The sequence below is a fragment of the Durotheca rogersii genome (genome assembly GCF_024521655.1).
Source record: "Durotheca rogersii strain YMJ 92031201 chromosome Unknown GGS23scaffold_1, whole genome shotgun sequence".
Lineage (NCBI taxonomy): Eukaryota > Fungi > Ascomycota > Sordariomycetes > Xylariales > Xylariaceae > Durotheca > Durotheca rogersii.
The window spans coordinates 3,026,049-3,054,042 of NW_026251232.1; the positions used below are offsets into that span (position 1 = coordinate 3,026,049).

Below are 27,994 nucleotides of genomic sequence, written 5' to 3' on the forward strand. Positions count from 1 at the left end.
GACGGGTTAGGTAGGTATAACAGAGCCAGTAGCTGGGATGGGCGTCCCCGAGGGTGTCACTGCATGTCTGTTTCGCCAGGTCGACGGCTGGTACGAAAGCATCGAACACGGCCGAGAAAGCGTGGCAGACAGATAGGATGAAGTCGGAGGCGATGCTGTCAAATATCGGGCTGGTCTCCGCCTCGCGCGAGGAGTCTCGACGTTGGCCCAACTCGGTGCTTTCTCGCGCGCATAGACCGATAATTGGTGCTCGTATAAGCAGGCACGCAGGCATATATGCTACGTATAGCCGGCCTAACGTAGGCATACCCAAGCGCACGCCACGGCCACGTACATATATTGCATGCGTGACTCTGTGATCGTGTGTGTATTCGACGTCGCGTCGTGTGGGGGTGTCACGAGAAGAGGCTTCCCCACATTTGACGTGCATCTTGGAGTCGCATCCAGGCACCGTTCCGTCGCCAGATACGCCCGCCGCTGTGCCGTAGGAGGTCCGAAGAGGGGAGAGCACGACACTTGCCAGCAGATGCAAGCCGCTAGGATAGGCAAAAACCAGGTAATGGGCAATATACGGCACACATCATGTGAGTGGCGCCCCATGACCAACTTTGGTGGCTATATTTGGCCGCGTCCAGTCAATGTCGAGTCGAGGCTCTTCCGTCTTACCGTGCTCTCTGGGACGCGGCCCCGATCCGTAGACACAAGTCCTGACGCTCTCGCGCCTACGCATACACGGGCTCGTGGAATAGATTTTGCGAGGTGAGAGGGCGGGAGGCACTTTTCTACGGATTATTACCGAGGGGAGAGGAGGGGAGGGAAGGGGGCGAGAAGCAGAGGTGGGATTCGGAGGTAGATCGTCAGGTCAGGTCATGGCAGCATAGTCGTGACGTAGTCGGAAGGGGGGCGCAGGAGAAGAAGGGAGAGGGGGGAGGAGAGTGCGAGGGAGACAGAGGGAGAGGAATGGTAGGTATGCTGTGCTGTGCTATGCTATGTTATGCCATGCCTTCAGCACCTGGGTCGGTACTCATAGGGTCGGCGAAGTGTCGTTCCCAATTCTCAAACTGCTCAGACACGAGGAATCATGGCAGGTAGATTGATAACGGCAATTGTCTTAGTAATAGAATCCCACGCCCATAACGCAGATTCTTTTTAACCGAGGCAAGTTGCCCATCTCCTACTCGTATCCCGCGCTATTCTGCCTACCTAGCGCGGGAGAGTATCTGGTGTAGGCCGATACCCCGGCACCTCTGGATCGTAATTACTACGGTACCTCTAGAGATACTGGCAAACACCCGCGCCTGGATACCCCAGAAGGTACCTAGGTGGGTAGAGGGTTGGTAGGAGATACCTACTTTTAAGTCAGGTATGGGTATAGGTATGTATACCAGGTGCCCGGGCAGGCGGCGACGGAGGCTGTGGTGAGGAAGGTAGGTACCTACCCTCTTCCCTACCTGGGTACCCACCTAGGTACCTGGCAGTCAGTTACACTTACAAACCTTACCCACTGGGCGAGATTGAATTTGCATCGTACTACCTTCCCGCCTCTGCACGTAGTAGTATAGGGAAGGTAGGAGGTAACCACGTAGGTACCTAATGCAGTCGCTTACTGTCTTGGGACTTACCTTTCGCACCTATAAACGTCCCTGCACCTTGGCACGTCATTACCTCTTCCGTCAACCAACGTCGATGCGGCGGGCAGCTACGTACCTGAGCTGCGATGATGTATGTACCTAACCTGCCCGAATACCTGTTTACGCCGTCTATGAGGTAGATAGGTAGGAAATATGCGCACTGGCGAGCATTATATGTAGGAATGCAATCCGTGCACCTATCACGTAGGCACTGCGGAAAACCGATGGTGGTCCCGACAAATGCCCGATACTCTATTGGCTAGGCGCCTCGCCGCCGTCTAGAAGTCTTCTCTGGTAGAGCTGAAACGGAAACTAGAACGGACTGGGGCCGGGGGGTAGCCGTGTACCTACCTCTAGGCGGGTAGACAGGTGCCTATCGGCTAAGACATACGTACATTAGGTACCTCCTCGTCCGTGCCCGTGTGGTGTACCCGGTAGCAGCCGTGTGCATACCACGTTAGGTACCACCCATACATGCATACAACATGCATACATCGCATATGGCAAGTCCTACCCGCGCCGCCGCCGTGCTTCTCGAAGCAGGGAGGGGAATGCCGCATAAGCCAATACCGCGTGCTGGGGAGCCGCTATTGTGCCCTCTAAGTGGTCATATGCAGTAAAGCGTGGCGGTCCCCCCCATGTCCCGGCGGTGTTGGTTGCGGGGCCGGGACAGCCGTGGCTTTTATCCCTACCGTCGCGCTTCTCCCCCTTGATTTGCTCCCTCTCCTTCGACATCCCACTCTCAGAGTCATAGTCTAGCCTGGTGTGCAGCAATTTATGACAAAAATATTTCTAGCTCCTCACATCCGACCCTCTCAGCTTCCGGAAATGCTCGACCTTGCTCGGCCTAAGATCCTGGGCAGGGTAAACTACCGTGCCATCCTATCGCCAAGCCCATGCGCGCGAACCCCGACACCCCCCCCCGTGTCCACCACGCCCGTCGTCGAATCCCGTCGCTGCTATGGCCACCGTGAATCCAGTTTGCTCGAACCGCGTTAGGGCTGATGTACTCGATCGCCCCATTGTTGGCCTGCGCCCCGTTTGGCCAGGGGTAGCCATCCCTAGCTCTGGCTGACATCACTACCTTCGTCAGCGGAGTACAGGACGAGCTATCGAGGTCAAAGTCTGCCATGTCGGCAGCATCCATCCTTTGTGCCATCGGCGTGGGAGGTATAGTGTGTAGGTACCTACATCGTCGTACCATGAGCTCGCTCACCCTCCATCTCCATCTCTACCTACCCTAGGTACCTCTCTCTCCCTCTCTCTCCCTCTCTCGCTTTCTCTCACCCCGTTCCCCAACTCGCGTAGCACGTTCCAGGCTTCCCATATATATGTGATCCCGCCTCTCTCACCCCTGCGGCAGTGGTCTTATCCTGTCTCCTCCGCGTATCACGACGCTGGTTTCCGGCGCAGTAAGCGATACCGGCCTCTTGAAAATATGCCGTCCGTTGTTGTGCCCGCCTATGAGCCTCCGGGCCCAGCCCCAGGCTCCAAGCTCGGGAAAGGCACCAGTAACCCCGCGGGACAACGGCCCACTGTCGATATTATTGACATACGACAGTCTGCGGTGGAAATCAATATCAAAGAAGAGATACACAAGTTGCTCCGCCCTCAGGAAGGCCTGCGGAAGTTGCCGACCCTGCTCCTCTATGACGAGAAGGGCCTGCAGCTCTTCGAAGAGGTCGGGCGGGAACTAATTCCCCCGAGTCAGTCACCATCGCTGACCGAGGTCTAGATCACATATTTGGAGGAGTACTATTTGACGAACCATGAGATCCAAGTCCTGCGGCGTTCCGCCACCGCCGTTGCCAAGGCGATCCCGTCCGGGTCGTTAGTGCTTGAGCTGGGTAGCGGGTGAGTCGAAGTATAGCCTCTGCGACTCAAGAGACAACCCCATTAACTCGAGGACGCCCTCGGATAGAAACCTGAGGAAGGTAGCCCTTCTCCTGCAGGCTCTCGAAGACGCTAGCAAGAAGGTTGACTACTACGCTCTCGATTTGTCCCAGGATGAGTTGTCCAGGACTTTGGCCCAACTCCCAGCCTACCGTCACGTCCGATGTCACGGGCTCTTGGGAACGTACGATGATGGCCGCGAATGGTTAAGTAAGCCGCAGATCTACTCCAAGCGCAAGTGTGTCTTGTCCCTCGGATCAAGCATCGGTATGGGCTCAGACAGATCCCTTATCGGAATTCTCGTAATTGACCAGCCCAAATAGGAAATTTCCACCGGGACGAAGCCGCTTCGTTCCTGAAGGGGTTCGCCGATGTTCTCCGGCCGGCGGATAGTTTTCTGATTGGGCTGGATTCCTGCACTGATCCCTCCAAGGTCTAGTAAGTGTGAATGGAATACCCCCTTTCACTCTGCCTCGAGCGGAATTCCGGGCTGCTGACGCCCTGTGATAGTCACGCATACAATGGTAAGTATTCACCAACGTCTATAATGAGCCCTACTAACCGCCGTACGTTGCTTTGAAGATAGTCAGGGTGTTACACATCGGTCAGTGAAGAATCATACCACACAAGCATACACACGTACATATGGCCACCCACCCCACACACGCGCATACACACACACGTATACGTACTTCCTATTCATGCTGATTGAAAAAGATTTATCCTGAATGGACTGTCTCACGCGAACGAAGTCCTCGGACAACGGGTATTCGAGCTAGACGACTGGCAGGTCATCGGCGAATACGTCTACGACAACGAAGGGGGGCGGCACCAAGCATTCTATTCGCCCATTCACGATACCTTCGTTTTAGGAGAAACAATCAGGGCTCAGGAACGTGTCCAAGTTGAACAGAGTTTGAAGTATTCGGAAGATGGTTGCAGTAACTTGTGGAAGTCAGCAGGCATGATCGAAGCTAATCGTTGGATGACCGACGACGAAGACTATGGTGAGTGGTCCACGATCCCCCCCGTCTGACTTCACGAATATGCGGTATATCGCTTCCGCGGCGCCCAATCCTTGAATAGGCATGGGCTTCCCCACGTTTAGGAAGCAAGCCCTGCTGTACATTGCACACGTGATGTTAACCACGGGGCCCCGTCTTCTCGGGGCCTGCTCCATATGTCCGCATGTTTACCGCCCGTAGCTTTCTATGGGGCGCGAGCCTTGGACTCCTGGGTCTATATGTAAACGTCAAGCCGGATCCACTGACAACTACAACTCTTCCTAGGCCTTCACCTCCTAACCAAGCCCAACATGTCCTTCAGCCCCGATCCCTCCGAGTATGCTCGCTCGAATATCCCGTCTCTCGAGGACTTCGAGAGTCTGTGGACCCCGTGGGATATTGTGACCCGACAGATGTTGCCGGATGAAGAGCTTCTGGAGAAACCCATCGAGCTTCGAAATGCATGCATCTTCTACCTCGGTCACATCCCCACATTTCTTGACATCCAGTTAGCTAAAACGACAAAGAACCCACTTACAGAGCCGACCTTCTACTCTTCCATCTTTGAGCGAGGGATAGACCCGGACGTTGACAACCCTGAGGTCTGCCACGCCCACTCGGAAACCCCAGATGAGTGGCCACCGGTTGAGGAAATTATAGAGTACCAAGGGCGGGTGCGGGACAGGTTGAAGAGTATCTATTCCGTCGGCCTGGGGAATATCCCCAGAAATGTCGGGAGAGCCATGTGGGCTGGCTTCGAGCACGAGATTATGCATCTGGAGACGTTACTCTACATGATGTTACAGAGCGACAAGACCCTCCCGCCACCCCACACCAAACGCCCCGACTTTGAGGCCCTTTCTCGCGCCGCACGCGCCGCAAGAGTCAGTAATGACTGGTTTAATATACCCGACCAGGATATCGTATTGGGGTTCGACGAACCAGAGGATGTGCTACACTCCACTAAGCATTTTGGGTGGTCAGTCGCACCGCCTTGCTCAGCTTGGGGGCTCTGCTAATTAGTCCGCAGGGACAATGAGAAACCACCAAGACGTGTCAGTGTTGGTGGCTTCCAAGCCAAAGGACGGCCTATCACAAACGAGGAGGTGAATCTTAGCATTTTCATCGTATCTGGAGAAAAGACGACACTAATTCGTCTTTAGTACGCGTCGTACCTATACAATACGAAGGCGACAGTGCTCCCTGCCGCGTGGGCCGATCTCGAGCCAAAGACCACCGGCGGCGATGACGAAAGGTTTCACAGCCGTACTGATGGTCATACTAACGGCAGCGACAGCGTCCCCGCATCATTCCTGGAAGGCAAGGCTGTGCGGACCGTCTACGGGCTAGTCCCCCTGGAGTACACACTTGACTGGCCAGTATTCGCCTCATATGACGAACTTGCGGGATGCGCTGCCTGGCTAGGTGGCAGAATCCCTACGTTCGAAGAGGCACGAAGCATATATGCCCACGTTGACGCCCAGAAGAAGGAAGCAGAGCGCAAGCTAGGGAGGGCAGCCCCAGCAGCCAACGCGTAGGCCCTTCTCCCAATATATGACTCCCGACATTAACTAAGCCTTGATTACGTGTAGCCACCTAGTTAACGATGGCGTCGAAGGGACTCCGCCGGCGAACCCTCCCGACAGTGTCGATGGCAGCTCGTCTGAAAATGACGATCTCTTCATCGATCTTAGCAACGCCAATGTGGGCTTTAGGCACTGGCACCCTGTACCCGTGACTGCCCAAGGCAATCGCCTAGCTGGGCAGGCCGAGATGGGAGGCGTGTGGGAGTGGACTAGCTCCACGCTCACAAGGCACGAGGGTTTCAAGCCTATGGCTCTGTACCCGGGATATACGGGTATGATCCACCTATGCTTTCTTTCTGGGGTACGAGGATCCAAAACGCTAACAGATACGGAAATATTCAACTTGCAGCCGACTTCTTCGACAATAAACACAATATTGTTCTTGGTGGCTCGTGGGCCACACACCCCCGAGTTGCGGGGAGGAAGACCTTGTATGTGCCCTCCATCTTCATTCTTGGCTCTCTTCTCTTCCTCTTTTCGCGCGACTTTGACTATGATCGGCCTTCGCAGGACGAGCATCCTTGAAAGCCTACTAACACAAACCGCTCTTCTCAGCGTCAACTGGTACCAACGCAATTACCTATACGCCTGGGTAGGCGCCAGGCTTGTCCGTGACCTGTAATCTGGCGCCCTCACACACTCATATTCGTACACCTATACGCGCGCATAGATAGGTGTGTTTACCTAGTTTAACGGACTCCAAGTACCCCACGGCTATCTACCTGCCTGCCTGCGCACGTATAACTAGGGACCAGTTCCTAACAGCTAGTGAGCGGGAGCTGTCGATCGATCGCGCGATCCATCCAACGATATATTGCCACGAGTGCCCGGTCCGGAGGGGCGAATTTATCTTCCGTCTCTCGATCCCACGCGTAGCAGGTACGGATATAGGTATTCAGTCATCCAGCCAGCTACACGAGCTAGGTACACATCTACCTAATCGCTCACGGTCTTCTCAATTATTTTTCTTTCGTACCAATGGGATGGGGCACGAGGGGAAGGGGGGGGGTGTATCCAGGATACAAGCCAACTCCCCCCCCCGGTCCGGCATTCGGCACGCCCTCTCGAGAAGGGGGTTTCCCTCTCCGCAGCTTATTTTCATTTCCCTCTGTCTTTTAAAACCCGAAGTCGTAACTCCTAGCAGTTACAGCGTGTGCGTGACGCAGGTGCATGGGTGTGTGTGTGGTATGCCCGCGTGTGCTCAATGGGGAGACGCGGTGGCGGTGGCGGTGGCGGCGGCGTACATTAGCGAAAAGGTGGTATTTCCCTAGCTGGGCGAGGGGGAGAGAAGTGCAGGATGGAAAGTGAGAAATGACGAGAGGGACCAATAGGCTGAGTTACATTCATGCTACCCTGAGCACCCTTGAAGTTACGGGATCTTCGACGCGGCGGCGATGACACGAAATTGAGCCAACTTCATCAAATAGACAGATCTTCTCTCTCGTAACCCGGATGTCATCAACGGCTCTAGTTCTTTGTGATATATCGTGTTTTTTTTGGATACTGTCTGGCGACGGGTCCCCCTGCTCCGCCTCCGCTCTTTTTCGTGCCTTGTCGTTGGTATACACAGGTCGCACATGCATAATAGGGGGCATCCCGAGTCACATCTAGGTCTTCAAACCTGCGGCGACTCTCTCGTAAACGTAAGCGTCTCTCACCGCTTCTTTCCCTTCCGCCCCCGCTCGCTCTCGCTCTCTCTTGTCTGCGTGTGGGTATGCCGCGTTATGCCATTCGTAGTTTATACCTGTCTACCTACTTGCCTACGGTGCCCCGTCTAAAATCGTGATCCCCTCCCTCCCTTTTAAGAGACGGGGGGCACACCCCCCCTTTTCCTTTCCGTGTCGTGCCGTACCGTACCGTACCGTACCATGCCCTATGTCGATCCATACCCGCGAATCTTACCTACCTATATATATGTAATGTCGGCACTCTCGCGTGTCCGTAACGTCAAGACAGGCACCCGAGCTTCCCGGATAGGCTGCGGGCCTAGCCTCCCAGGGCGTGCTTACCACGCTTACTCTCCTCCCTTCGAGAAATCCGTGGGTCGCGCGGGAGGGACGGGGATGTGGCTGCAGGACCAAAAAGCAGCACTGGGCTTCGCGGGTCACCGGACCAGGTTCTCCCCTCCCCCCAGGGGCATAAGCATGCTCGTTGCCGCCCCTAGTTGGGCAGGCTAGTTGGGGACTTCCGCTCGTGGCTGTTGCTGATAAAACCTATCAGAGCGTTGCTCGCCCCGTGGGGTAACAGGCATGGGTCTAATTCCGGGGCAGCCGCAGTAGTGCCGAGCCGAGCCGGGGGGGGGGTGGCGCGCGCTCTCGAATCCCTTTCCGCCCCCTTCACCACCAACCCCCCCCCCTGTTTGCAGTATCCCGCATTGATAAACCTCAGTACAAGAGGTCTATGATTTGCTTGGCGACGGCGGTGGGCGTGAACACACCGGTGTTCGTGAAGAGGGACGTGATGAACTCGGGCGGCTGTTGTCTCGCAGGATTAGCACGCTAGTTAGTCAAGGCAAAGGTGTCGCCAATAGCGGCGTTGCACGACGTACCGTGTAGTCCACGGGGTCAGCGATGGGCTGCGGGCGACCCTTGTCGCTCTCCCGTTCGTCGGCCGCGCGAAAGTCGATGACGCCCTGGTCGAATCCGAAGTCGGACTGGTCGACGGGGAAGGTCTTGCCGAACTTGTGCTGCTCGGCGGCGACGAAGAAGTCCTTCTTGCGGGCCTTGGCCAGCAGGGCGATCTGGTAGGTGCCCATCCGAGAGATGATGCCGCCGTTTGCCGTCACGGCCTCGGCGCCCACCAGGACCATGTTGACCTGGCCCATGGAATAAGCAACCGCCGACTCGGGGATGGTGGCGACGGGGACGCCTTTGGCTCGAAGCGCGGCCACTTCCCGGCTGCTCTCGGTCCGCCGGGCGTCGTTGACAACGTGGATCACCCGGAAGCGTCGCCTCGCGTCGCCAGCTGTCGGCTCGGCGGCCCTTCCCAACAACGTGCCCACGACGCGCGAGCCGCCGTGGGTCAATATGGTGTAGCCGTCGCGGACGTACTGCCGCCCGACGTTAGCGATGTCCAGCCTCGCCTCCTTGGCCCTCTGGACGAACAGGCGGGTGTTGCGCATCAGGTGCTGGCGGACGACCTCGAAGTTCTCGTGACTGCTAGTCTCCTTGCCGTCGGGGCCCGGCTGCTTAAGCGAGATGACGAGGTACTGCTGGAAGAGCTCGGTGCCGTGGGTGAGGGCGATGGGGTTCCGGACGGCGGCGCGCAGCTTGGCGGACTGGGTCTTGACGAGATCCATAGTCTCGAAGACGGTGGTGGCTGACGACTGGCTGAGCGCCTCGATCAGCGACTCGATGGCGGCGACGGGCATGGTAAGCCCGGGGTCGTCGGCGAGCAGCTTGTGGTAGTAGCTGACGATGCTGGCGCGGAGGTCACGGACGGACGCACGGTTAGCTCGCGACCCGAGGCGGGGGGTGGGGGGAGAGAGCAGAGGACGCAGAGCAGAGGCACATACTCGAAGGACTCGAGGTCCGGGTTGCTGCGGATGGGATACTGCAGCGCATCTTGGTCTACCGTCATGGCGGCGGCAGCAGGGGTGGCGGCTGCGAGCGCGTAGCCGGCGCTGTTGAGGGCAGGACTGTGTCGGAGAGTGGGGTTGAGGCCAAAGACGAGAAATAGAGTCGATTCTCTCGTGAGGCGGTCCGCGCAGCTTGCGAAGGGATAGAAGAAGGAGGAGAAGGTCGTCAAGCCCGGGCGATAGACCATAAAGGTGTTATAAGGGCGCCACGCTTCTTCTTATTCTCTTCTTCTTCGTTTCTCGGGCGCGCCGCGGGAGTTCCCAGTGAGTCAAATCGCGGGGCAAGACGTCGCAACCTTACATCCCACCTGAACCTTGAACTTGCACTAGGTACCTACACCTTTTACAGGCATATAGAAAGCAGAAAGCCGGGCACATGCGGATAGTTGCATGAGGCAACAACCACTGTGGATCCTAGGGCACCCTAAATGAAACCCTGTGATTGGTTGAGTTAATGAGGGCAAGAAACGCAACGCACGGCAGACGAGCTGTACCTATATAAGCTGTTCTAGCACCTACACGTAGTTTTATCCCTTCTAGCACCGAATAGTTTTATCCCTTCAATTGACCTACAACAGGTTCAGCTTTCTACTTAACGTTCTGCGTGCCTTATCGCCTGAGGCAGCAAAGCAACAGGAGTGAACCCGCGGGGCAGGTAGGGTACAATAGCGAGTTACATCAAGTACCTACCTAGGTACCTATGTTATGCACCTAAGGTGAGATACACTCTCACTACAGGTAGGTAGCGAAGTGTGCTGAGCGAATGGCACCTTGTACCTTGGAAGTACACGTAAGTACATAAAGAGGTAGCTCTTTAGGCCCTCCGCCTCTTCCCAATCTTTCCCCCTACTCATACACATGGACATATATCACCGACCTGATCGTCTAGGTAGGTACCTACATCATCCCTAGGTAGACTCCGCAGAGCAGGGTAGATAATGCTCTCGCGACCCGAAGGCACGCCGATCACGATCTCGTTAGACTGCTTTGCGCATCTGCGGCATAAACAGGTAAGGGGTTGGTTGGTCCCTCGTCGTCGCCGGGGTCGGACTCCAGCTCGGAGATGCCAGCCGAGGCACGTCCAAACGCCTCACGTCGATTCCGGATCCGGAGATTCTCTAGGCACTAAGCTGGGGAGCGACGACATGCACGTCATGGACTCGACACCTAAACGACGTCAGCTATTCTCGTGCAGCCACAGAGCCACCGCTTCCCGCCACGGTCGAAATACAGATCGCATCCGACCTCTTTCCAACGACAGATGAGCCCAACTGATATCCCGTTCCCGGAGCTAGGAACCTGCTCAATAAGTACGTTGCCGTTTTCTCTATGCTCGGTCTCGGCAAGGGCCACGGCGCAAGGTGTACGGGTTTCCAGGAGAGCCCTGTCCGGCTCGCTGCCGTTGCGGGTTAGCAGCAGGACGAGCGGCAGCCGGGGCCGCCGCCTTGCACACATCTGTCGCGACCGGCAGCGGCCGTTTTGATGGCCGGTGAGGAGGGCGCTGTCCTCAGCCGCGCTCTCTCCACCCACCTGCCCGCCGCCTCTGCCTCGTCAAGAAGAGCTTTCCACGCGTCCGATGGCGTCGCCAACTTGGGGTTCCCTGGACGCCTCGACGCATGAGACGAACGCGTAACCTACCTCGCGTGGGGAGGCGCAGGGCGGGGATCCGACGCGCAGGACCCCCGGGGGCACCGCCGCCCCGACGTGCTGCGCTCCGACCCGGGGGAGGCTGGCCGTCGGGGGGCCGAACCCCCAGTGCCGCGTGCAGGCGGCAGACGTGAAGTGCCACGGCGTGTGGACGAGCCCAAACGTCAATGTCTGGGCGTCCGGCGCCTGCCCCCGCAGCCGTTATACCGTATCGACGAGAAGGCGGGCATCCCCATCGACAGCGGTGAGACGACAAAAAAAAGCGACTACACTTCAGGCTGGATGGGTACGTCCGAGTCTTGGCTCAGACTTCTAGCTGATCTGGATTTATTGGATACCTAAGACTACGGCCTCAGTCCCGTAGTCAGGATTCGGTTATCGATTCTTAGGGAGAGATTGGTGGCTGTCCTCCAACTCCTTTTTCCAACCCGAAGCTGGCGTGTTGACCCACGGGGACGGGCAGACTAGCTTGGCCTGCACTGCGTCGTATAGAGACGTGGACATTATTCCCACGTCTCTATACCCGGCTGGTAGTATATGCCTTATAAGATACGGCGTGGGCGTTCCGTTGGATTGATGGAGCCTATCCGCCGTTTCCAATGTCAATCCGAGTTCTGCGGACCCAGAAAGGCAGGGTATTAATAGTCTTACGCATGGCTCAACGGTATCGGGGGTCTACGACGGATGCGGCAGGATCTGCCGGTCGTTGTTGATAGTAAGGTTAGGTAAGATGGGTATTCTAGTGCTGTACTTCTCCTGTAATCCCTCGCTCGTCGCGAATAACGAATACGCGGGCTTCGGGGATGGCGTAGCAGAGGACTAGTGTCACGTACGTTAGAAACACTTGTTAACAAGTCTAGGTAAGATGCATCGGTGGATCGTTTGAACAAAACAAGTAAATCTAGTCTGCGCGAGCTCTAGGTATCTTCCGTTTTATAACCCACGTTTAACCTAATATATACAATGACGAGGCTCCCGGGTAAGATGCGTATACAAGAATAGAAGAGAGACGTGCGGCATCCGATCATACGCAAGCACCGATGGCTGCCCTGTGGTCTCGATGCGGTGACACTACTTTGGACTTTAACACTATCGGAGGAAGGACGGGCCGCTCGTAGAATTCCTCCTTGGGATCGCCGAGCATGTAGTCGGACCCGACTTCGTAGAAGAAGGATTCCTTGATGTTGGTGAGCAGTCGGCAGAGGTCCAAGACGTCGCCGACGGGGTCCGCCAGGTCAAGGTCGCCATGGGCGCCATCGTATTTGACATCGTCGCTGGCGCCGGCGCTGCGGTCCGGGAGGCTGGGGTCGGCGTCGGCGTTGGCGATGCCGTCGGTGCTGAGGACGAGATCGACCTCCTGGACGCGGGGGAAGCTCTGCATGAGGGCGTACTTGTTGTAGGTCTCCCAGGGGCGGCGGACGGCGGGGCGGATGTAGTCGATGGCGAGGTTGACGACGGCGTCGCCGGCGCCGGGGACGAGGTCGGCGAAGGAGCGCGCCGCGTCGTCGTAGCCCATGAGCGGCGGCCGCGGCAGGTAGAGCGTGTCCCGGTCCGGACAGAAGTAGATCCTCGGCTCGCGCGACCGCGTGCCGAAGGAGGGCCGGTACACCCGCAGCGCCTCGAGGCGCGACTCCCGGCAGACGTGCAGGACGGCCGGAGGCGGTGTCGACGAGAGGCACTGGTCGCTCTCAACGTCGTACAGGACCTCGACGACCCTCGGGTGGCAGGTGAGTCGCCATATCTCGAGCCTCAACTCGGCGGGCAGCCAGGAGAAGAGCGTGAATGACGAGGGCGATGATGACGGCGCTGACGATAATGGATTGGGTTCCGACATGGCTGTGGCTTTGCGCACGTACGCACACGTACACGCACGCGACAGAGGGAAAGGTAGAGGAGGAGGAGGAGGAGAAGGGAGTAGGAGGTAAGCAAGAGAGGTTGAGCCACGAGGTAGCACTTACAAGTCGAAAAACTACGATCCGGGAACGACTCGAGGGGACGACTCGAGGTAGATCTAGAGAATATATGGAAGGCAAAAAGGCCAAGCATTCAGGCGTTTTTTTCTCGTCAAAGGAGCCGAGCCCACTCACACACGGTCCCCAGGCCGTTTTTTTTTTTTTTTTTCGTTATTACGGGAAAGACCACATTAAAAAGGGATGGACCCTGTTGGTGCTGGTTTATATGATGCATCCCCGGCCTGTCTCGGCCGGCTACCACATCGGACTGGGTACGTAAAAATAAATAGAGGTAACATGAGAAGATGCGCAGGCAAGAAAAGGTCCGCTCGACCCTAGTGCCAAGGAAAATGATCTGCCGGGCATTGCTGTGCAGGCAGGCCATCGACGACCTTGTCGATGTGTCTCGACCAGGCTGCATCTCATCTCGGAGCGGCTGGTAGGGCCAGGTGAGGCAACTCGGCCTTTTCTCTCTCTTTTTTTCCTTCCTTTTTTTTGTCACTTGTCGGTCACGATCTAGAGCGAGATGACGCATCCATGATCGTCGTCAAGGGGAGAAGAAAGGGGGGGACGGGAAAAAGAAAAAAAAAAAAAGAAAATAGTGATCAGAGGGAGCCCAGCAACTACCGAGAAGTTCATCGTATCGGTAATACCGTCTACGCCCTCTCTCTGCCAGCACCACCACGCAACACCACACGCAGCAGCACTCGCCAACACTCGCCAACAGCCATATCCATGCAAGTAGAATTCGTAGACGAGACACTCGTCGATGCCCAAGTGCGCGTAATGTCATGCACACAGAGGGATGGGCGAATGGACGGGTGGGCGGATGGGTGTACCTACGCGTGCGTGCGTGTGGCGTGGAGGCGTGCGTGTACTGCGATCGTACCTACATATGAAAAGTGTCGTCTCATGCAAGCCGGAGAAGGGGAGAAGGAAGAGAAGAAGCAGACCAAGACGAAGGGCCTAGCCGTTCGTTCTCGCTGTCCTAGCGTGGCATTCGGACAGAGGAAAAATCGGGTGGACAGGCCGAGTCTCCCTCGCCTATGGGGGGAGGCTATGCCAGGATCGTATGACTCGGCGGGCCGCATCGACGAAAGGATGGATGGAATGGATGGATGTGTTCGCAGGTATCTCGTGTCTTTTTCTCTTCCCGTCCTTCTCTTCCTGTTTTCCGTATGCGTCTCGCTCTGGTCAGACCCGAGACTCGTAGGGAGAATCGGGAAGGATAGCGAAGGTAGGGTAGGGAGGGAGATAATAGGTCAGCGTTAGGGTAGGACGTTAAAAGGCCGCCCCTGTCGGTGGGTAGTTTTAATGCCTGACCCTTCCCGAATTCGGAGCCGCTTACAGGGCAGGTCAGGCCACAATCCCACTGTTTTTTTCCCTTGCACGCTTCACCGGGGCCCTGTGTACCTGACCTAATCCATCTGTGTATTTCTGGTCCGCCGGGGAAAACGAGAGAAGAAGGGGGGGGAAAGAGGAGGAGGAGGAAGAGGAGGAGGAGAGGGAGAGAGAGAGGGAGAGGGAGCGGGAGAGGCAGGAGGACAGACACCGGTGACCAGGCGGTAGAGGCAGAGGAGAACGCTAGCGGGCTCGACTCCAAACCTGCTGCCAGAAGCAGCCCATCTGCTAACATGGATCTGCCGGCGTTGGAAATTAAAGCACACACCACACGGCAGCAATAGAAGGGAGGTGTTATGAGAGAAGAGGCCGAGGCGAGTATTATTAGGTATCATTATACATGCCAACCTCGGCCACGACCGACTTGAAGCGGCCAAGCGACGAAATTCAAGTTATGCTCGACGTCTTAGGTAAGAAGGAATCTGCCCAAGAATAAGGGCCAGAGAACCTGCGTGCGCTCTTCCTGCCTAACCGATGGGTAAGGTAACTGGAAACCGAGTTATGTACGAGTATGAGCCTACGTACGTGTACATGCAGGGTACGCGGCGAGCACCTGAGGTTGGTGGGCTGCAGCTGTCTGTGTATGAGAGTATACCGATGGCTGCGCCGGACTCTGGTGGGACCCTCCTCCTCCTCAGGTTGGTATGGCGCCAGCGGCAGGGGGGAAACGCGTGTGCACACCTACCTCCCAATGTACCTACAGGTAGTGCGTATGTAATGGGTACCTACCTACCTATGAGTAGGTACCTATAGTAATAACGCGCTGCCAGTGGCCAGCCGGCAACCAAACCCCACCCCACCCGAACGCCCATAAGGTAAGGTTCCATGTCATCGACAATTCGGTGGATCGACAACTCGGTGGATCCGCCGCCGACATGGATCAAGCTGAAAAAGTAATTTCATCGACCCGGAAAATCCCTTCTTCTTCATCGGAGCCACCCCGAAAACGCGAACACCCTCATGCTGCCATGCCCATAACCCCAACTCCCTCTCCGCACCCGATCATCGTCGTTCTCTCTCCACACTCGCGACGAATACCGTTAGTAGGTATGTGCTCGCATACCTAGGTGTATGTGTAGATCGCATCAGGTGCCCAGGTGCCTAACGGGGGAGCCTCTCGTGTCGATATATGCGCATAGGCGGTACGCATGACGTAGTCATCCGCCCTCCCCCCAGCAACCCCAAGAACCCTCACCAAAGGGGAGAGGTTGGGTACCGCCCTCCAGGTCCCGCAGCTCATGTTGAGAAGAATGACTGGCGCCATAGCATCCTCCTCCTCGCCAGCTCTTACCTTCGAGCTCGTCGCCAGGTGTTCCGTAAGCCTCCCCTCCTCGCACGCAGACACCCGCCCGGTCTCACCTAATACCCGTCTCAGACAACGCGCGCACGGGCGTCGGTCCTGACCCTCCCTCATGGACCCGTCCAGCTCCCCGTCTTCATGCCCGTGGCGACGCAGGCGTCCCTGAAGGGCCTGACGCCGGAGCAGCTGGAAGAGACCGGGTGTCGCCTGTGTCTGAACAACACCTACCATTTGGGCCTCAAGCCGGGCCAGGACGTTCTCGCCGCCGTCGGGGGCGCACATAAACTGCAGGGGTGGAGCCACAACCTCCTTACCGACAGCGGAGGGTATGACACGCGCGGCCGGCCCCACCTCTTCGACGCGGTGCACTAGTATCACTGACCGAATCCCGCGCGCAGCTTTCAGATGGTCAGCCTGCTCAAGCTCGCCAACATCACCGAAGAGGGTGTCAGGTTCCTGAGCCCCCACGATGGCGCGCCCATGCTCCTCACGCCCGAGCACTCCATATCCCTTCAGAACACCATCGGCAGCGATATCATCATGCAGCTCGACGACGTGCTGGTCACCACCTCGCCGGACCACGTGCGGATGCGCGAGGCGATGGAGCGCAGCGTCCGGTGGCTGGACCGCTGCATCGCGGCGCACAAGAACCCCACGACGCAGAACCTCTTCTGCATAATCCAGGGCGGTCTAGACACCGAGATGCGGCGGCGGTGCTGCGAGGAGATGGTGGCCCGAGATACGCCGGGCATCGCCATCGGCGGGCTCAGCGGCGGCGAGGCCAAGGCGGAGTACTGTCGCGTGGTGGCGACCTGCACGGAGCTGCTGCCCGAACTGAAGCCGCGCTACGTCATGGGAATCGGCTACCCCGAGGATCTGGTCGTCAGCGTCGCTCTAGGGGCCGACATGTTCGACTGCGTGTGGCCGACGCGCACGGCCAGGTTCGGGCACGCGATCACGAGGCGGGGCGTGCTCAACATACGCAATGCCAAGTACACCAACGACTTCGGGCCCCTGGAGGAAGGGTGCGGGTGTGCGTGCTGCCGGAAGGGCGGGCTGGGGGTCACGCGCGCCTTCGTCCACCACAACACGGCCAAGGAGACGGTAGCGGCGCACCTGCTCACCACGCACAACGTGTGGTACCAGCTCACCCTGATGCGCGAGGTCAGGGCGGCCATTGTTGCCGACAGGTACCCGGCCTTCGTACGGCAGTTTTTTGCCGACCTGTATCCAGATAAGGCGCACTATCCGGCGTGGGCCGTGGACGCCCTCCGGGGAGTTGGCGTAGATCTACAGGCAGAAGGTGTATAAATCGGCTGTCCCGAACCGCACGGCAGGGAAAGAGTGAAGTCGATGGTGCATATATTGGCCAACAAGTACGTGTAAGGTGCTTCTCAGTTTACAGGATCAGAGCAAGCTGCGTGACGTCCGCTGCTGGTGTCCACATACGCAGGTTTCCTACCTCCACCCGACTCTGCTATAACTCTGCGGTCGACGCTCTCCGCTTCGTATTCCTCGTATAAAGATACATATTTAACATCGTAAACCAGCTATAGCGGTCCTCGGATAGTAGTGCTGCCGTACTTTCCCAGCTATCCCCACCACGACCCCTCTAGGTGCCGGCCACATCTTTTATCGCCGCCCCTCTCTTGTTTCAAGCACCGACCCTAAGCGAAATAGATATCTAGGTATCTCATTTATTTCCGCCTATTGCCGGAGTAGTCAAGTCACCTTCCAAAAGAAACATACCTACCTCTATAGGGAGGTGTCTATCTACTCTAATCACCGCTCTATGCGAGAGAGCAGATACGTACGGCACAGAAACAGCGTCTGAGTACAGGTACTTAATCGCCATATAATCACCATCTCTACCTAAGATCGAGAATGAGGAAGAACCGCCTACACTTAAACGTCTACCTAGGTACATGTAAAGTTGGAACGAGGGCCAATGCGCTAGCCTCGGCTAGGTAAGCGTCTCTCCGTGTTTCCTGTGATTTTGCGGGGAGAGCTTCTTGGGTGCTTTAAGTACCTAGCATCGGGTGCCTTTAGGAGGGTACCTAAGCCCTAGGTACATTAAGTACTTACACGCTACCTTAGGTACCTAACCTAGGCACCTCCTGAGCTGGGCAGTATAAGTGGGGCCCTTGTGTTGGACCCCACCGGCCACTGTAGCCCGCGCTTTCCAGATTCGGAACCCCGCCTGAACTGCCTGCCTCCCGAGCCGAACATGCCTCCACCCTCCCGCGAGGGAACTCCAAGCAGGCTCGAGATCCGCCCTCCCGACCATCTATCCCACACCCACATCGACCTACATATTGCGACCCCAGATCGACGGTCCCATCCCATCTACGCGGGTAGTGAGGCTGCATGAAATCGCACATCGTCGTCCTCGAGTAAAGCCAGCCAACCAACCCGCCGTCACATTCTTCGTCGCCGCAGCCCGCGTCGCGATAACCAGCGAAGAGCATCGTACCACACCACCACGGTGGGTCTCCGTGGCCCTCGCCCTCTCCCTTTCTCCCCCCTCCACCGGCGGGACCCTCCACCCCATACAAACCTGCCGAGAATAAGGAGAGCGGAGACGTTCATCTTCCTACTGGCCGACGAGGCACTGCCTACGCTACCGCCTGCGCCGACGACCAACTGCTCAGCAAAGCAGAGTCCCCCATAGCCTAGGCATACATATCCACCGAGCCTAACTAGCATCTAGCTATTTAACCACTCATCCATCCGTATATATATATATACCCACCCACCCTATCTACCTACCATGGCCACCACCCAAACCGCTCCCGCTGCCCTCCCCGGGGCAAAGTCCGCCGCCGCCAAGAACAAAAAGAAGCCGGCCCCGGTCGCCGACTCGTGGGAGGACGAGGACGTGGACTCGGACGGGGGCGGGGGGGCCGCGGTAGCCGCCGCGCAGCCCGCGGACCCGCCGGCGGCGCCCTCGGCATCGTCGTCGTCGTCGGCCGCCGGCGGCTCGGGGGTGTCGGCGCCGCCGCCGACGCCGATCTCGCCGCTGGCCCTGTCGTCGTCGTCGTCTCCGACGTCGCCGGCGTCGGCAGCGGGCAGGCCGTTCGCGCCGTCGGCCTTCGCGCCGCCCTGGCAAGCCGCGGGCGCGGGCGCGGGCGAGGAACAGGACCGCCGCCGCCCGGAGACGACGGACGCGGTGGCGCGGCGCATGATCGCGAGCGCGCTCGGCGTGCGCGCCCCGCGGCCCACCGACGCCCAGCGCGCGTACGACCGCGCCGCCCGCGAGCGCGAGGCCCGCCGCCGCGACGCCGAGAAGGAGGAGGCACGCCGCCGCGAGGAGGAGGCCGAGAGGGCCCGCCGCGCCGTGTGGGAGGAGTGAAAAAAAAGGGGGGGGGGGCGTCGAGGTTGAGGGCCCGGCCGGTGCGGAGGGTTTTGTGTTCCGGCGGAGATCATGGGCCGGGAATGTCGGGTCGGGCGCGCCGTAGTCGGGTAGCCCCTTTTTTGTCTCCTCTTCTTTCTCTCCTCGTTTCCCACCTTGCATCGCGGGAGGCGTGCCGCGGAGGCGTCCCGCTGGCTCGTGCACATATTGTTATCGCCCGGCTACCTGCCTACCTGCCTACGTACGGCTGCTGGCTCGCTGCTTACACGAGCTGATTTCGTAAGCGCGACGGATCGACTGGGCGTCGGTGGTTAGACCTATCTACTTGCCTGTACGCATTCAGCGCATATACATTCCTCCGGCCGTTGTGTCTCGTGTCGTGAATCGGACATATTTCCCTGCTGGGTCGAGTCTATATAGACCCACGTGTATAAAGCGATTTGTGAGCGTAGTGTAGCCGCACCCCGCCTCGGTATTTGCCATCTACTTGGCTTTGGCGGGGTTGCCTAAGCAATCGTGGGCGTCGAAAGGGAGCTACACTCACACTCACTTTACCCTCGGGTAGGCTTTAAGATGTACGTAATATACATATGTTTATTTACTCAGCTACGAGACTCTATATACCTTGTGATCAGTAGAGAGGCGACTGCGGCATAGTTGAAAAATTCTGTTTCCGGAGCCATGTTCTCCCCCCTGGGTACCCGACGCTAGAAGTTAACCGCCCGCGTAAGTAGTAAGCAAACCATATCTATCGTCTCGGGGATTTGGCGGGAGACTGTGAGTAGATTCCCCTTCAGGCCTGCGTGGGCCGTATCTGCAGCTGCTAAGAGGAAACTGCGGATCCGCGAGCTAAAGTTCTCATATTCTCTTGGCAGCCTCACGCGTCACGCTCCCCCTCTCTCTTCTCCGCTTCTTCCTTGGCGGGCTCTGCCCGGGTGCCGGCGGGGCCGCCTTGCGGGGGGTCGGCGGCGGCGGCGGGGTCGGGCGGGTCCCGGAGGACGAACAGCTTGCCCTTCCAGGTGAGGACGAGGCTCTGGGCGGCGGGGTCGTCGGAGAAGCGGCGGGTGAGGCCGAGGCCCTGGAGGCCGCCGAGGTCGGCGGCCTGGTTCCAGATGAACTGGCCGACGCGGCCGGCGCGCGAGCACGAGACGTAGCCGATGGGCCAGCGGCTGCGGGCCATGGCGTCGCGGATGCCCGGGGTGGCCAGCTGCGGGGTGGCGAGCACGGCCAGCAGCACGCCGGCGCGCCACCCCGGCGGCGCCGCGTGGAACACGCTGGCCAGCTCGCGGACGTTCTGCGGGCCGACCCGCGTCGCCGCCGACGACGTCGCCTTGCACTGGACGAGCACGCGCAGGGTCTTGGACGGGACCGGCGCGGCGTCGGCGGCCGCCGCCGGATGGTAGTGGGCCGAGTAGGAGCACGGCACGCGCCAGGTGCCCAGCAGGTCGATGCCCTTGTCGGAGCGGCCGCCGACCCGCTTCAGCGCGAACTGGAAGGCCCCGAGGGCCTCCGCCACCGTGTACTCGTACTCGGTGCCGATGTAGGTGGTGGACCGGCGGTTCAGGCCGCTGCGCTCGGCGTACGCCAAGTACGACGCGCGGTCGTGGTGCTCGGTGGTCGGCGCGTCCGGGTAGTTCACGGTGGTTGGTGTGTCCGGGTTGCTCACGGTGGTTGGTGTGTCCGGGTTGTTCACGGTGGCCGGCGCGTCCGGGTTGTTCACGGTGGCCGGCGCGTCTGGGTTGTTCACGGTGGAGTAGGCGTGGGAGCGCGGCCCGGCCGCCGCGGCGAGGGCGACGCTCCCCGGAGCGGTGCCACCATAGCGAGCGAGACACGTGCCCGGGCGCAGGTGTCGACGCCAAACTTGCTGGTGGCGCAGAATCGATCTCATCCCATCACTAGTACTATTACCTCAGCATAGACTGTGGGAGAATTCCGGAGGGATAGCGGAGGTAGAAGGCGTCCGCTGAACTTGAAGAAAAAAAAAGGTCACAAGAAGCTTCAAAAATTATGTAGGTAACTGTGGGTACCCAATATATGCAATTGGTGTAAAACGGATATGTGCATATACCATTTATAGCCAGGTTTCTATCGATAAGCATCGTCGATAAGAGCACCCGGCAGATTATGTAAACAGCGTAGTTCTAGCAGATCCCGCACACCCCTTCATCATCCCTCCCAACCCAGCTTTATCGACTTATCACGAGCAATTTATCACCGTATCCAGCATGGGAGATCGCCTCACTCAGCTGCAGGATGCTGTCGATCAGGTAAGGTTCTGCCGTACCGCCAATATCGCCTTCAATATCCGCTGATTCTCCCCCCTCAATACTAGCTAGCGCAACAATTCGTCGCGTGCATCCACTACATCAACAGACACCACAACCTCGAGACGTTAGGGCCCGGCGATCAGATCAGAGATGTGAAGCAGGAGCCGGACCAGCAGGAAGGTTAGCAGGACCCGTGGGCCCCCCCGCCGACCTTCAGCCGGACGGCGACCCGGGCGAGCCATACCGCACCTTGGTAGCAGCAAGCTGACACGTCGCACCCGAGCGCAGTGGACCCCCACCCCGAGGACGTGTTCAAGGCGTCGCAGGTCGAGCTCGCGCGGGACCTCATCACGAAGGAGCAGCAGATCGAGCTGCTCATCTCGCTGCTCCCGGGCCTCGACAACAGCGAGCAGGACCAGGAGCGCAACATCAAGGAGCTCGAGGAGGAGCTCAAGGTCGCCGAGGCGCAGCGGCGGGAGGCCGTCAAGGAGAAGGAGGACACTCTGGCGAAGCTGGACGCCGTCATACGCGCCATAAAACGCCCGTGACGCCCTCCGAGGGCGCACGGGAGCGGACGATTGCGAGACGATGATGATGACGACGACGACGATGATACCCCGGTTGGGCGTTTTGGACACGGTGTTAATGAGTTAGTTCATTCGTGTGGGCTGCCGGCGATACTAAGGCGACGCCGTCTTTTTCGAAGCCTGCTTAGGTCTTCCTAGGTATACATACATAGGCCTAGTCCGTATAGACAGTATCGATGACCCTCCTCTTTTCCCCATGATAAGAGTGCACCTGAGTACCCCTTTATGCCAAACCCCAGAACGCCTCGAGTAATGCGGTGGGATGCCGTAGTCCTGATCTCCTAAGCGCTACACCCCGTGAGATCTCCTTCTACTCTCGATCCGGTGTCTTGAAGAATTGCGGAAATATCTCCCGTAACTGCTCCAGATGCCTGATCTGATACTGCGACGCTTGGGTTTCCGGGATCGGCAGGCCCTCCTCGACGAGGTGAACCGCGGTCCAGCCGAGCTGCTGCGCGCCGGCCACGTTGGCGTACGAATCGTCTGCCCCCCAGGTTCAGCTTCCGTCCACAAAAATGAAGACTCTACCCGGGCACTCGGGAGTGTTAGGCCTACCGACAAAGTAGCAGTCCTCGGCTCGCTCGACGCCGGCCTCGCGCATCGCCTTGGCGAACATGTCCCTGTGCGGCTTGCAGATGATGGGCGTCTGGGCGTAGTCGCAGTAGGTCAGGCCGTCGAAGAGGTCGTCGATGCCGAGGAGCTTGACGACCCTGCGGCCGTGGGTGACGTAGGCGTTGGTGAAGAGCCACAGCTTCACCTTGGCGGTGTCGACGTCCTCGAGCAGGCGCCGGAGCCGCGGGTCGGGCTTGATGATGCCCTCGAGGGGCAGGGCGTCGTCGACCTTGGCGTTGTACTCCAGGGGGTCGATCTGGTGGTGCCGCACCAGCCCCTCGATCGCGAGGCCGTAGTTCCGGTAGTAGTCCCGGTGCAGCTTGACGGCCTCGTGCTCCGGCAGCCCGAGGTGCGCCGCGAAGTACTTGTCTATCATGTCCGCCATCAGGTCGTAGACTTTGGCACCTGGACAGGCTGGTTAGCGAGCCTCGCACCCCCTCCCGAACTCCCCTCCGCCCCCCTCCCGCAGCCTATCCGGTACGCGTGGGGCGAGCCTAGACGCACTTCTCGGGTAAAGACAGTTGTCTATGTCGCTGTGAAGACTGTTAGCAGGAATATCGCAAACGAAAGCGACTACGTAGCCCCGTCCGAACAACCAACGGGTAAGCGGACGGGCTCAGCTTACAAGAATAGAACGGGTTTGCGTGTCGTTGGGCCATTGGGCTCACTTTGCGACCCCATGGCTGATTCTCTTCGTGGACGTGTATGTATGTGAGGGTTTTTTTCTCTCTCTTCGTTTTCATTCACTAAGTTTTCCAGTAACTTTGAAGGAAGGGGAGGATGTCAACCTGAGGTAGGCACGGGTGATTGGTGTTTTTTTTTCTTCAATTACATATCTAGCTATATGCAGGGTCCTATTGGTGGTTATCTTGCATGTCAAGGCAACGGAAGCGTGGGAAAGACTGAGAGCGATGTAGGTTGTTGGCCCGGTGGGCACACACATATATATCCCAGGACGGCACGCAACATAAGAATTTACTTCACTTGAGTTGAGCTCGGCGGTCATCTGCCTTAGGTACCTACCTCCTAATTTACACACCCGATGAGCTACTTGTATAGGTATCTTAAGGTATTGGACGCCTACTTAAAATCACTTTTAATGTGTATATATATATGCCAATTATGTTATACACACACTTAAATATCAATGTGATAGAGAACCTTCTGTATTGCCTGCCTGTAGTTTATATTATGTTAGGGACCTATCGACACCCGTTTGTACCTACGCATCTGCTAAGGTAGCGCTATGAGGTTAGAGGTAGGACCTCGCCTAGGAGGTACCTACTCCTCCTAGTATATGTAGTACCTCAAGTACCCGACCTATCCACGGTAATAATTCTACCAACCGAAGATTTAGGTGCTTGAAGACACCTACACACCTATGGAGACCCTGAACCAACTACAGGCTTCGGTATGTAGTACCCCAACCTCGCCTAAAATACAGGTATATATATTAGGTACCCACGTAAGCGTAGTAATTGTTTGGTTGAATAAAGGCGTCATAGGTTTTGGGCATTACGCCAACTTGAGAGTTGCCTCATTATTAAGACGTAAAATGAAGTTCAACTAAGAGGTACCCCATGTTGGATTATGTTAGGTTGGGTACTTAAGGCAGATACATAAGAGGTACCTAGGTATTCACAGGGAATACAATGCAGGTTCATTGTTTCACCATACATGTGTGACGTAGGTACGTACCTATGAGTATGTGCAGATATATACCTGGTACTTGGGTACTTAGGTACTTGTGCGTGTACAAAACGGCCAAGGCTGGAGGTAGAGAAAAATAGATTGGAAGGTCGCCCTTCTTAACTGGAGCTCGACTCGTCTTGCGACACGTTTCTCCCTCTCCTTTTTCCTTCATCATCTCGCAACGCCGGAGGAGGTCATCAGGACGCGCAATCGCTCCCCTTCTTCTTCCCATCCCAGGCGCTAGCACGTACACTTCCGCTCTCCATTTCCCTAGGCCCTAGAAAACTGATCTGCAGATGGTGCTCATCTGCTAAGTTGATTCACTGCAAAGGAAAAGAAGAAAAAAAAACATGGCCCAAGCTAGCATCGCAACAAACCCTGTGGCCTCGGGCGGTCTGCCCGGCCGCGATGCTGCGCTCACGGCTGCTGATCTCGACGAGATCCGGGAGTATCAGAAAATTGTCAGCTTCCGCGATACCATCGTGTCTGGCAAGCACCCTCGTATCAAGGTGGCTAAGTCTACCGCTCCTCAACAACCTGCTTCTCTCGCGACGGAACGCGTCGCGCCGCCACCCACACGGTCGCTGAAAAGTGCTTCCCATGTCAACACCTACCAGGTGGACAATATGCAATCTTTCAAGGCAAACTCTCAGAATCCCCAGCCGCTAGTTGTTCCTGTAACTGCGTCAGGCTCTTCCGCCTCAGCCATCCCGGGCATCGCAAACCCCGTGGCTCCCAGCAGGACCGGGACGGGTCCTAGCTTGGCTGGCAAACCGGCAGAGGACTCGGCTAAGGCGGAAACCCTATCGCGGAGGCGCAGGATCGAGGCGGAATTGGCAGCACAGTTTGAGCAGCGGAAAGCCTCGGCAAAGACCCTGCCCTTCGAGCAGCTACCTGACCTTGACATCTCTGATATTTTTGCAAAGGCGCTGACTCTCGTACAAGCTACTGCTCCTCCACCCGTCGTCAACCCTCCCACAGTTGCTGTTGCTTCCGACTCGAGTGACTCCTTCGACGACAATACCTTCTACTCTAGCTCGATAGAATCGCCTGACGTTCCCGCCTCGCCTCGGATTCGGGATTCGGCAGCGTCTGCAGGACATCAGGTAGCATATACTCCGCGACAGGGGCAAGTCGCTGCTCAACCCGTGCACGTACCAACGTTACCCCCATTCCAGCCACCGGAGCCTATTCGTAGCGTGCAGCCAGTCCAGAACGCGAGTAGTTCGCGCCAACCCCAGCCGAGCAATAACAACTTGAACATCCCAGCAAAGGACTATGCGTCAAAGACTAGCTACGGGCACTATGTGGCGGCACAGCCGCGTCAGGCTCGCGAGGTAGAGGCCCAGGTTATCAGTTCAGATAGCAGAGCTGCTAGTAGATCTGATAACTCTGGGAATACAGATTCGGATCATCCCGCTGACCACAGCCATGTCCAGAACTCACACCAGTTTCTCCCTAGTGCTCACTTCACACAGCCACCCTCGCCTTTGATCCGCGCCCATGACCTCTCCCCATTTGCCCCTCAACCCGCTCATGTGTCGCCGTTGGCAATAGCTCGGCAGCCGCCGGTGGCTGAGCCGGATATAGCCATTCTCCGAGGTACACCTGCCCAGGTAACCGCCTTGAGACAAGAGAATAGGGTTATCACTAGTCCGGAGAGCTCGCCCCAGGGAGAGAAGGGAAACAAAAGGAACAAAAAGAAGAAGAACAAGAGAAAGGCCGAGCAAAAAGCATCGGATATCCCAGCATCGCCTTACATCAAGTCTGAGCCACGATCTCCATCACCCCTCTCCGCGCTTCACTTCGGACGGCCCTCGAAGCGGCTGCGGCCCTCTGATAGATCCGGGCAGGAGCCGGTATATGATGACGCTCGGATCGAACGCCCTGCTGCGAGGTTGCCCCAGGAGCAGTACAGGCCTACACATGCGCATACCCAGGCGGAGAGACCGCCGTATAGTTTCGAGGATGTGGACGACCCTTATGTGAGGCCGGCTCGTCGGTCTGTCGCCCCCACGGGTCAGATGATAGAACGAACTGTGTACGAGGAACGACGACCAGACGGCACCACCATGCAGTACATCCGCAGAATTCATACCCCTCATAATCTGGCATCCCCCTTCAGCGCTGTGGAGGCGCGTCCTCTGCGTTCGGCGAGTTACTCGGTAAACCCTCCATACCGGGAGGTTCCTACGTATCCGCACGAGGGACGAATAAGTGTGCGGCCTTACGCCGATCGAGCTAGATCACGGTCCCCCGTGCTTTTCGAGAGGGAGTCGCCTATCATGGCCCCCCCTGCCCCACCCCCAGCTCGTATTGTAGTTGACCAGTATGGTCGCGAGTATATTGATCCTCCTCGTGCTAGCGCAGTTGGCCGCCACTCGGCCGTGCCGAGCCCGAGAGCAGGCGAGCATGACTTCGCCTACGAAAGGGCACCACTGCCGCGCGTCCCGTCTCGCATGCCTGGAGGAGAGACCTTCGAGGACCAGGGTGTTATATACAGACGCTTGTCTCCCACCTACGGCCCTCGGCGTGTCGTTACACAGCCGGAATATACCGTCGACTACAGGAGATACCGAGAGCGCGACTATTCGGCACAGCCCGTGGGGGCACCAGGCCAAGACTTCGTTCCGATTCGGGGTGCCATGGAGAGGCGGGCTCCCGAAGACATCTCGCGGGATTATCTCCCTAGAGCTGCAAGTGTGCGACCTCTAGAGGGCGCGGGGTATTACGACAGACTTGAGACTATACGGTCTGACATGCCTCCTAGACCGTACGCCGCGAGCGTCCACCCTGAAGTAAGACGAGAGTCGGGGCCTCCAGTCCTTCGGGAGTACAGCGTTAGACCGACCGAGCGAGACGCGGCGCGGGGTGAATTTAGTGCTCGGCCGGCGGAGCGCTATTACGATAGGCCGCCACATCTGGATGAAGAAGTCACATATATTGAACGACCCCGAGCGGCTCAGCAGGACATCATCTACGCCGACAACAGTCGAAGGCAAGTGTACCAGTGAACAGCACACGGCATATTCTAGGAGTAACGGGATTATGTCGTTTATTTTCGTTTGGAAGGAGGGAAGGGGGTTCGGGGACTGGGAGTTGATTTTAAACCAGGAGGTGAACGAGGACAGTTGACGGACAACAAACAAAGTGGCTGCGTTAATCTAATGTCGGCCGGTATATAGCGGTACCCTGTGCTAGAGCTAATATTCTTTCATGGGAGACTGCTCCGGAGTTGCGGAGAGTCGGAATTGACCTACATTTGGTGCCGAGTGGCTCGGCGGGCGTCGTAGCCAACCCTATTATAGACGACGCATGGCATGACTTGGAATGGACGACAGCATGCAGTTGTCTCCACCGGATAAAGCGGAACTACCGGGGACAGGCCAACTAAGCCAGGTAGCTGGCTGATTATCCGTTTGTACGAGCTGTGTATACGAATAAAACCGCATATGAATCAGGATCCAGTTGCAAATCGACAGCGAGCCAGCAC

At 57.6% G+C, this 27,994-nt stretch overlaps 10 protein-coding genes across 10 annotated transcripts; 6 read left to right on the forward strand and 4 right to left on the reverse strand.

Annotated features, from left to right (window-relative positions):
* Positions 1–3,069: 3,069 nt before the first annotated feature.
* Positions 3,070–6,736, forward strand: GGS23DRAFT_602358 (C-type lectin protein; the record flags this gene model as incomplete). Its single annotated transcript, XM_051519316.1, has 12 exons — positions 3,070–3,312; positions 3,367–3,485; positions 3,553–3,791; positions 3,848–3,962; positions 4,111–4,128; positions 4,242–4,531; positions 4,814–5,507; positions 5,559–5,634; positions 5,692–6,062; positions 6,121–6,386; positions 6,464–6,545; positions 6,670–6,736. The coding sequence occupies 12 exons, from the start codon at positions 3,070–3,072 to the stop codon at positions 6,734–6,736; spliced, it is 2,580 nt and encodes an 859-aa protein (XP_051377351.1).
* A 1,762-nt stretch (positions 6,737–8,498) lies between these two features.
* Positions 8,499–9,879, reverse strand: GGS23DRAFT_592401 (nagb/rpia/CoA transferase-like protein; the record flags this gene model as incomplete). The annotated part of the gene is made up of 3 exons (XM_051517871.1): positions 8,499–8,588; positions 8,663–9,533; positions 9,629–9,879. 3 exons carry the CDS (start codon positions 9,877–9,879, stop codon positions 8,499–8,501), a joined length of 1,212 nt encoding a protein of 403 aa, XP_051377352.1.
* Positions 9,880–12,069: 2,190 nt separating this feature from the next.
* On the reverse strand, positions 12,070–13,459 carry GGS23DRAFT_546507 (uncharacterized protein). The gene has a single exon (XM_051515039.1). It carries the CDS (start codon positions 13,170–13,172, stop codon positions 12,363–12,365), a length of 810 nt encoding a protein of 269 aa, XP_051377353.1. The 5' UTR covers positions 13,173–13,459; the 3' UTR covers positions 12,070–12,362.
* Positions 13,443–15,034, forward strand: GGS23DRAFT_546509 (uncharacterized protein). Its single transcript, XM_051515040.1, has one exon. It carries the CDS (start codon positions 13,828–13,830, stop codon positions 14,560–14,562), a length of 735 nt encoding a protein of 244 aa, XP_051377354.1. The 5' UTR covers positions 13,443–13,827; the 3' UTR covers positions 14,563–15,034.
* Positions 15,035–15,941: 907 nt separating this feature from the next.
* On the forward strand, positions 15,942–17,302 carry GGS23DRAFT_592403 (Queuine tRNA-ribosyltransferase; the record flags this gene model as incomplete). The annotated part of the gene is made up of 3 exons (XM_051517872.1): positions 15,942–16,007; positions 16,067–16,317; positions 16,390–17,302. 3 exons carry the CDS (start codon positions 15,942–15,944, stop codon positions 17,300–17,302), a joined length of 1,230 nt encoding a protein of 409 aa, XP_051377355.1.
* Positions 17,303–18,761: 1,459 nt separating this feature from the next.
* Positions 18,762–19,343, forward strand: GGS23DRAFT_592404 (uncharacterized protein; the record flags this gene model as incomplete). The annotated part of the gene is made up of 1 exon (XM_051517873.1): positions 18,762–19,343. One exon carries the CDS (start codon positions 18,762–18,764, stop codon positions 19,341–19,343), a length of 582 nt encoding a protein of 193 aa, XP_051377356.1.
* A 576-nt stretch (positions 19,344–19,919) lies between these two features.
* On the reverse strand, positions 19,920–21,334 carry GGS23DRAFT_42483 (uncharacterized protein). The gene has a single exon (XM_051513792.1). The coding sequence runs from the start codon at positions 21,229–21,231 to the stop codon at positions 20,221–20,223; it is 1,011 nt and encodes a 336-aa protein (XP_051377357.1). The 5' UTR covers positions 21,232–21,334; the 3' UTR covers positions 19,920–20,220.
* Positions 21,335–21,568: 234 nt separating this feature from the next.
* Positions 21,569–22,158, forward strand: GGS23DRAFT_592406 (CSE2-domain-containing protein; the record flags this gene model as incomplete). Its single annotated transcript, XM_051517874.1, has 3 exons — positions 21,569–21,610; positions 21,676–21,790; positions 21,899–22,158. The coding sequence occupies 3 exons, from the start codon at positions 21,569–21,571 to the stop codon at positions 22,156–22,158; spliced, it is 417 nt and encodes a 138-aa protein (XP_051377358.1).
* A 168-nt stretch (positions 22,159–22,326) lies between these two features.
* GGS23DRAFT_42492 (pyrimidine 5-nucleotidase) lies at positions 22,327–23,927 on the reverse strand. The gene is made up of 4 exons (XM_051513793.1): positions 23,435–23,927; positions 23,314–23,342; positions 22,753–23,214; positions 22,327–22,680 (listed from the first exon to the last, which is right to left on the reverse strand). Exons 1-4 carry the CDS (start codon positions 23,488–23,490, stop codon positions 22,508–22,510), a joined length of 720 nt encoding a protein of 239 aa, XP_051377359.1. The 5' UTR covers positions 23,491–23,927; the 3' UTR covers positions 22,327–22,507.
* A 696-nt stretch (positions 23,928–24,623) lies between these two features.
* GGS23DRAFT_546528 (uncharacterized protein) lies at positions 24,624–27,986 on the forward strand. Its single transcript, XM_051515041.1, has one exon. It carries the CDS (start codon positions 24,852–24,854, stop codon positions 27,513–27,515), a length of 2,664 nt encoding a protein of 887 aa, XP_051377360.1. The 5' UTR covers positions 24,624–24,851; the 3' UTR covers positions 27,516–27,986.
* Positions 27,987–27,994: the final 8 nt, after the last annotated feature.

Excerpts from the sequence above, each read along its gene's own strand:
- GGS23DRAFT_546507 (XM_051515039.1), bottom strand. The coding sequence starts at position 13,172 with ATGTCGGAACCCAATCCATTATCGTCAGCGCCGTCATCATCGCCCTCG.
- GGS23DRAFT_546509 (XM_051515040.1), top strand. The coding sequence starts at position 13,828 with ATGATCGTCGTCAAGGGGAGAAGAAAGGGGGGGACGGGAAAAAGAAAA.
- GGS23DRAFT_42483 (XM_051513792.1), bottom strand. The coding sequence starts at position 21,231 with ATGAGATCGATTCTGCGCCACCAGCAAGTTTGGCGTCGACACCTGCGC.
- GGS23DRAFT_42492 (XM_051513793.1), bottom strand. The coding sequence starts at position 23,490 with ATGGGGTCGCAAAGTGAGCCCAATGGCCCAACGACACGCAAACCCGTT. Across the intron at positions 23,343-23,434 it reads CGCAAACCCGTTCTATTCTT|CGACATAGACAACTGTCTTT; the intron begins GTAAGCTGAGCC and ends CAGTCTTCACAG. Across the intron at positions 23,215-23,313 it reads CAACTGTCTTTACCCGAGAA|GTGCCAAAGTCTACGACCTG; the intron begins GTGCGTCTAGGC and ends CAGCCTGTCCAG.
- GGS23DRAFT_546528 (XM_051515041.1), top strand. The coding sequence starts at position 24,852 with ATGGCCCAAGCTAGCATCGCAACAAACCCTGTGGCCTCGGGCGGTCTG.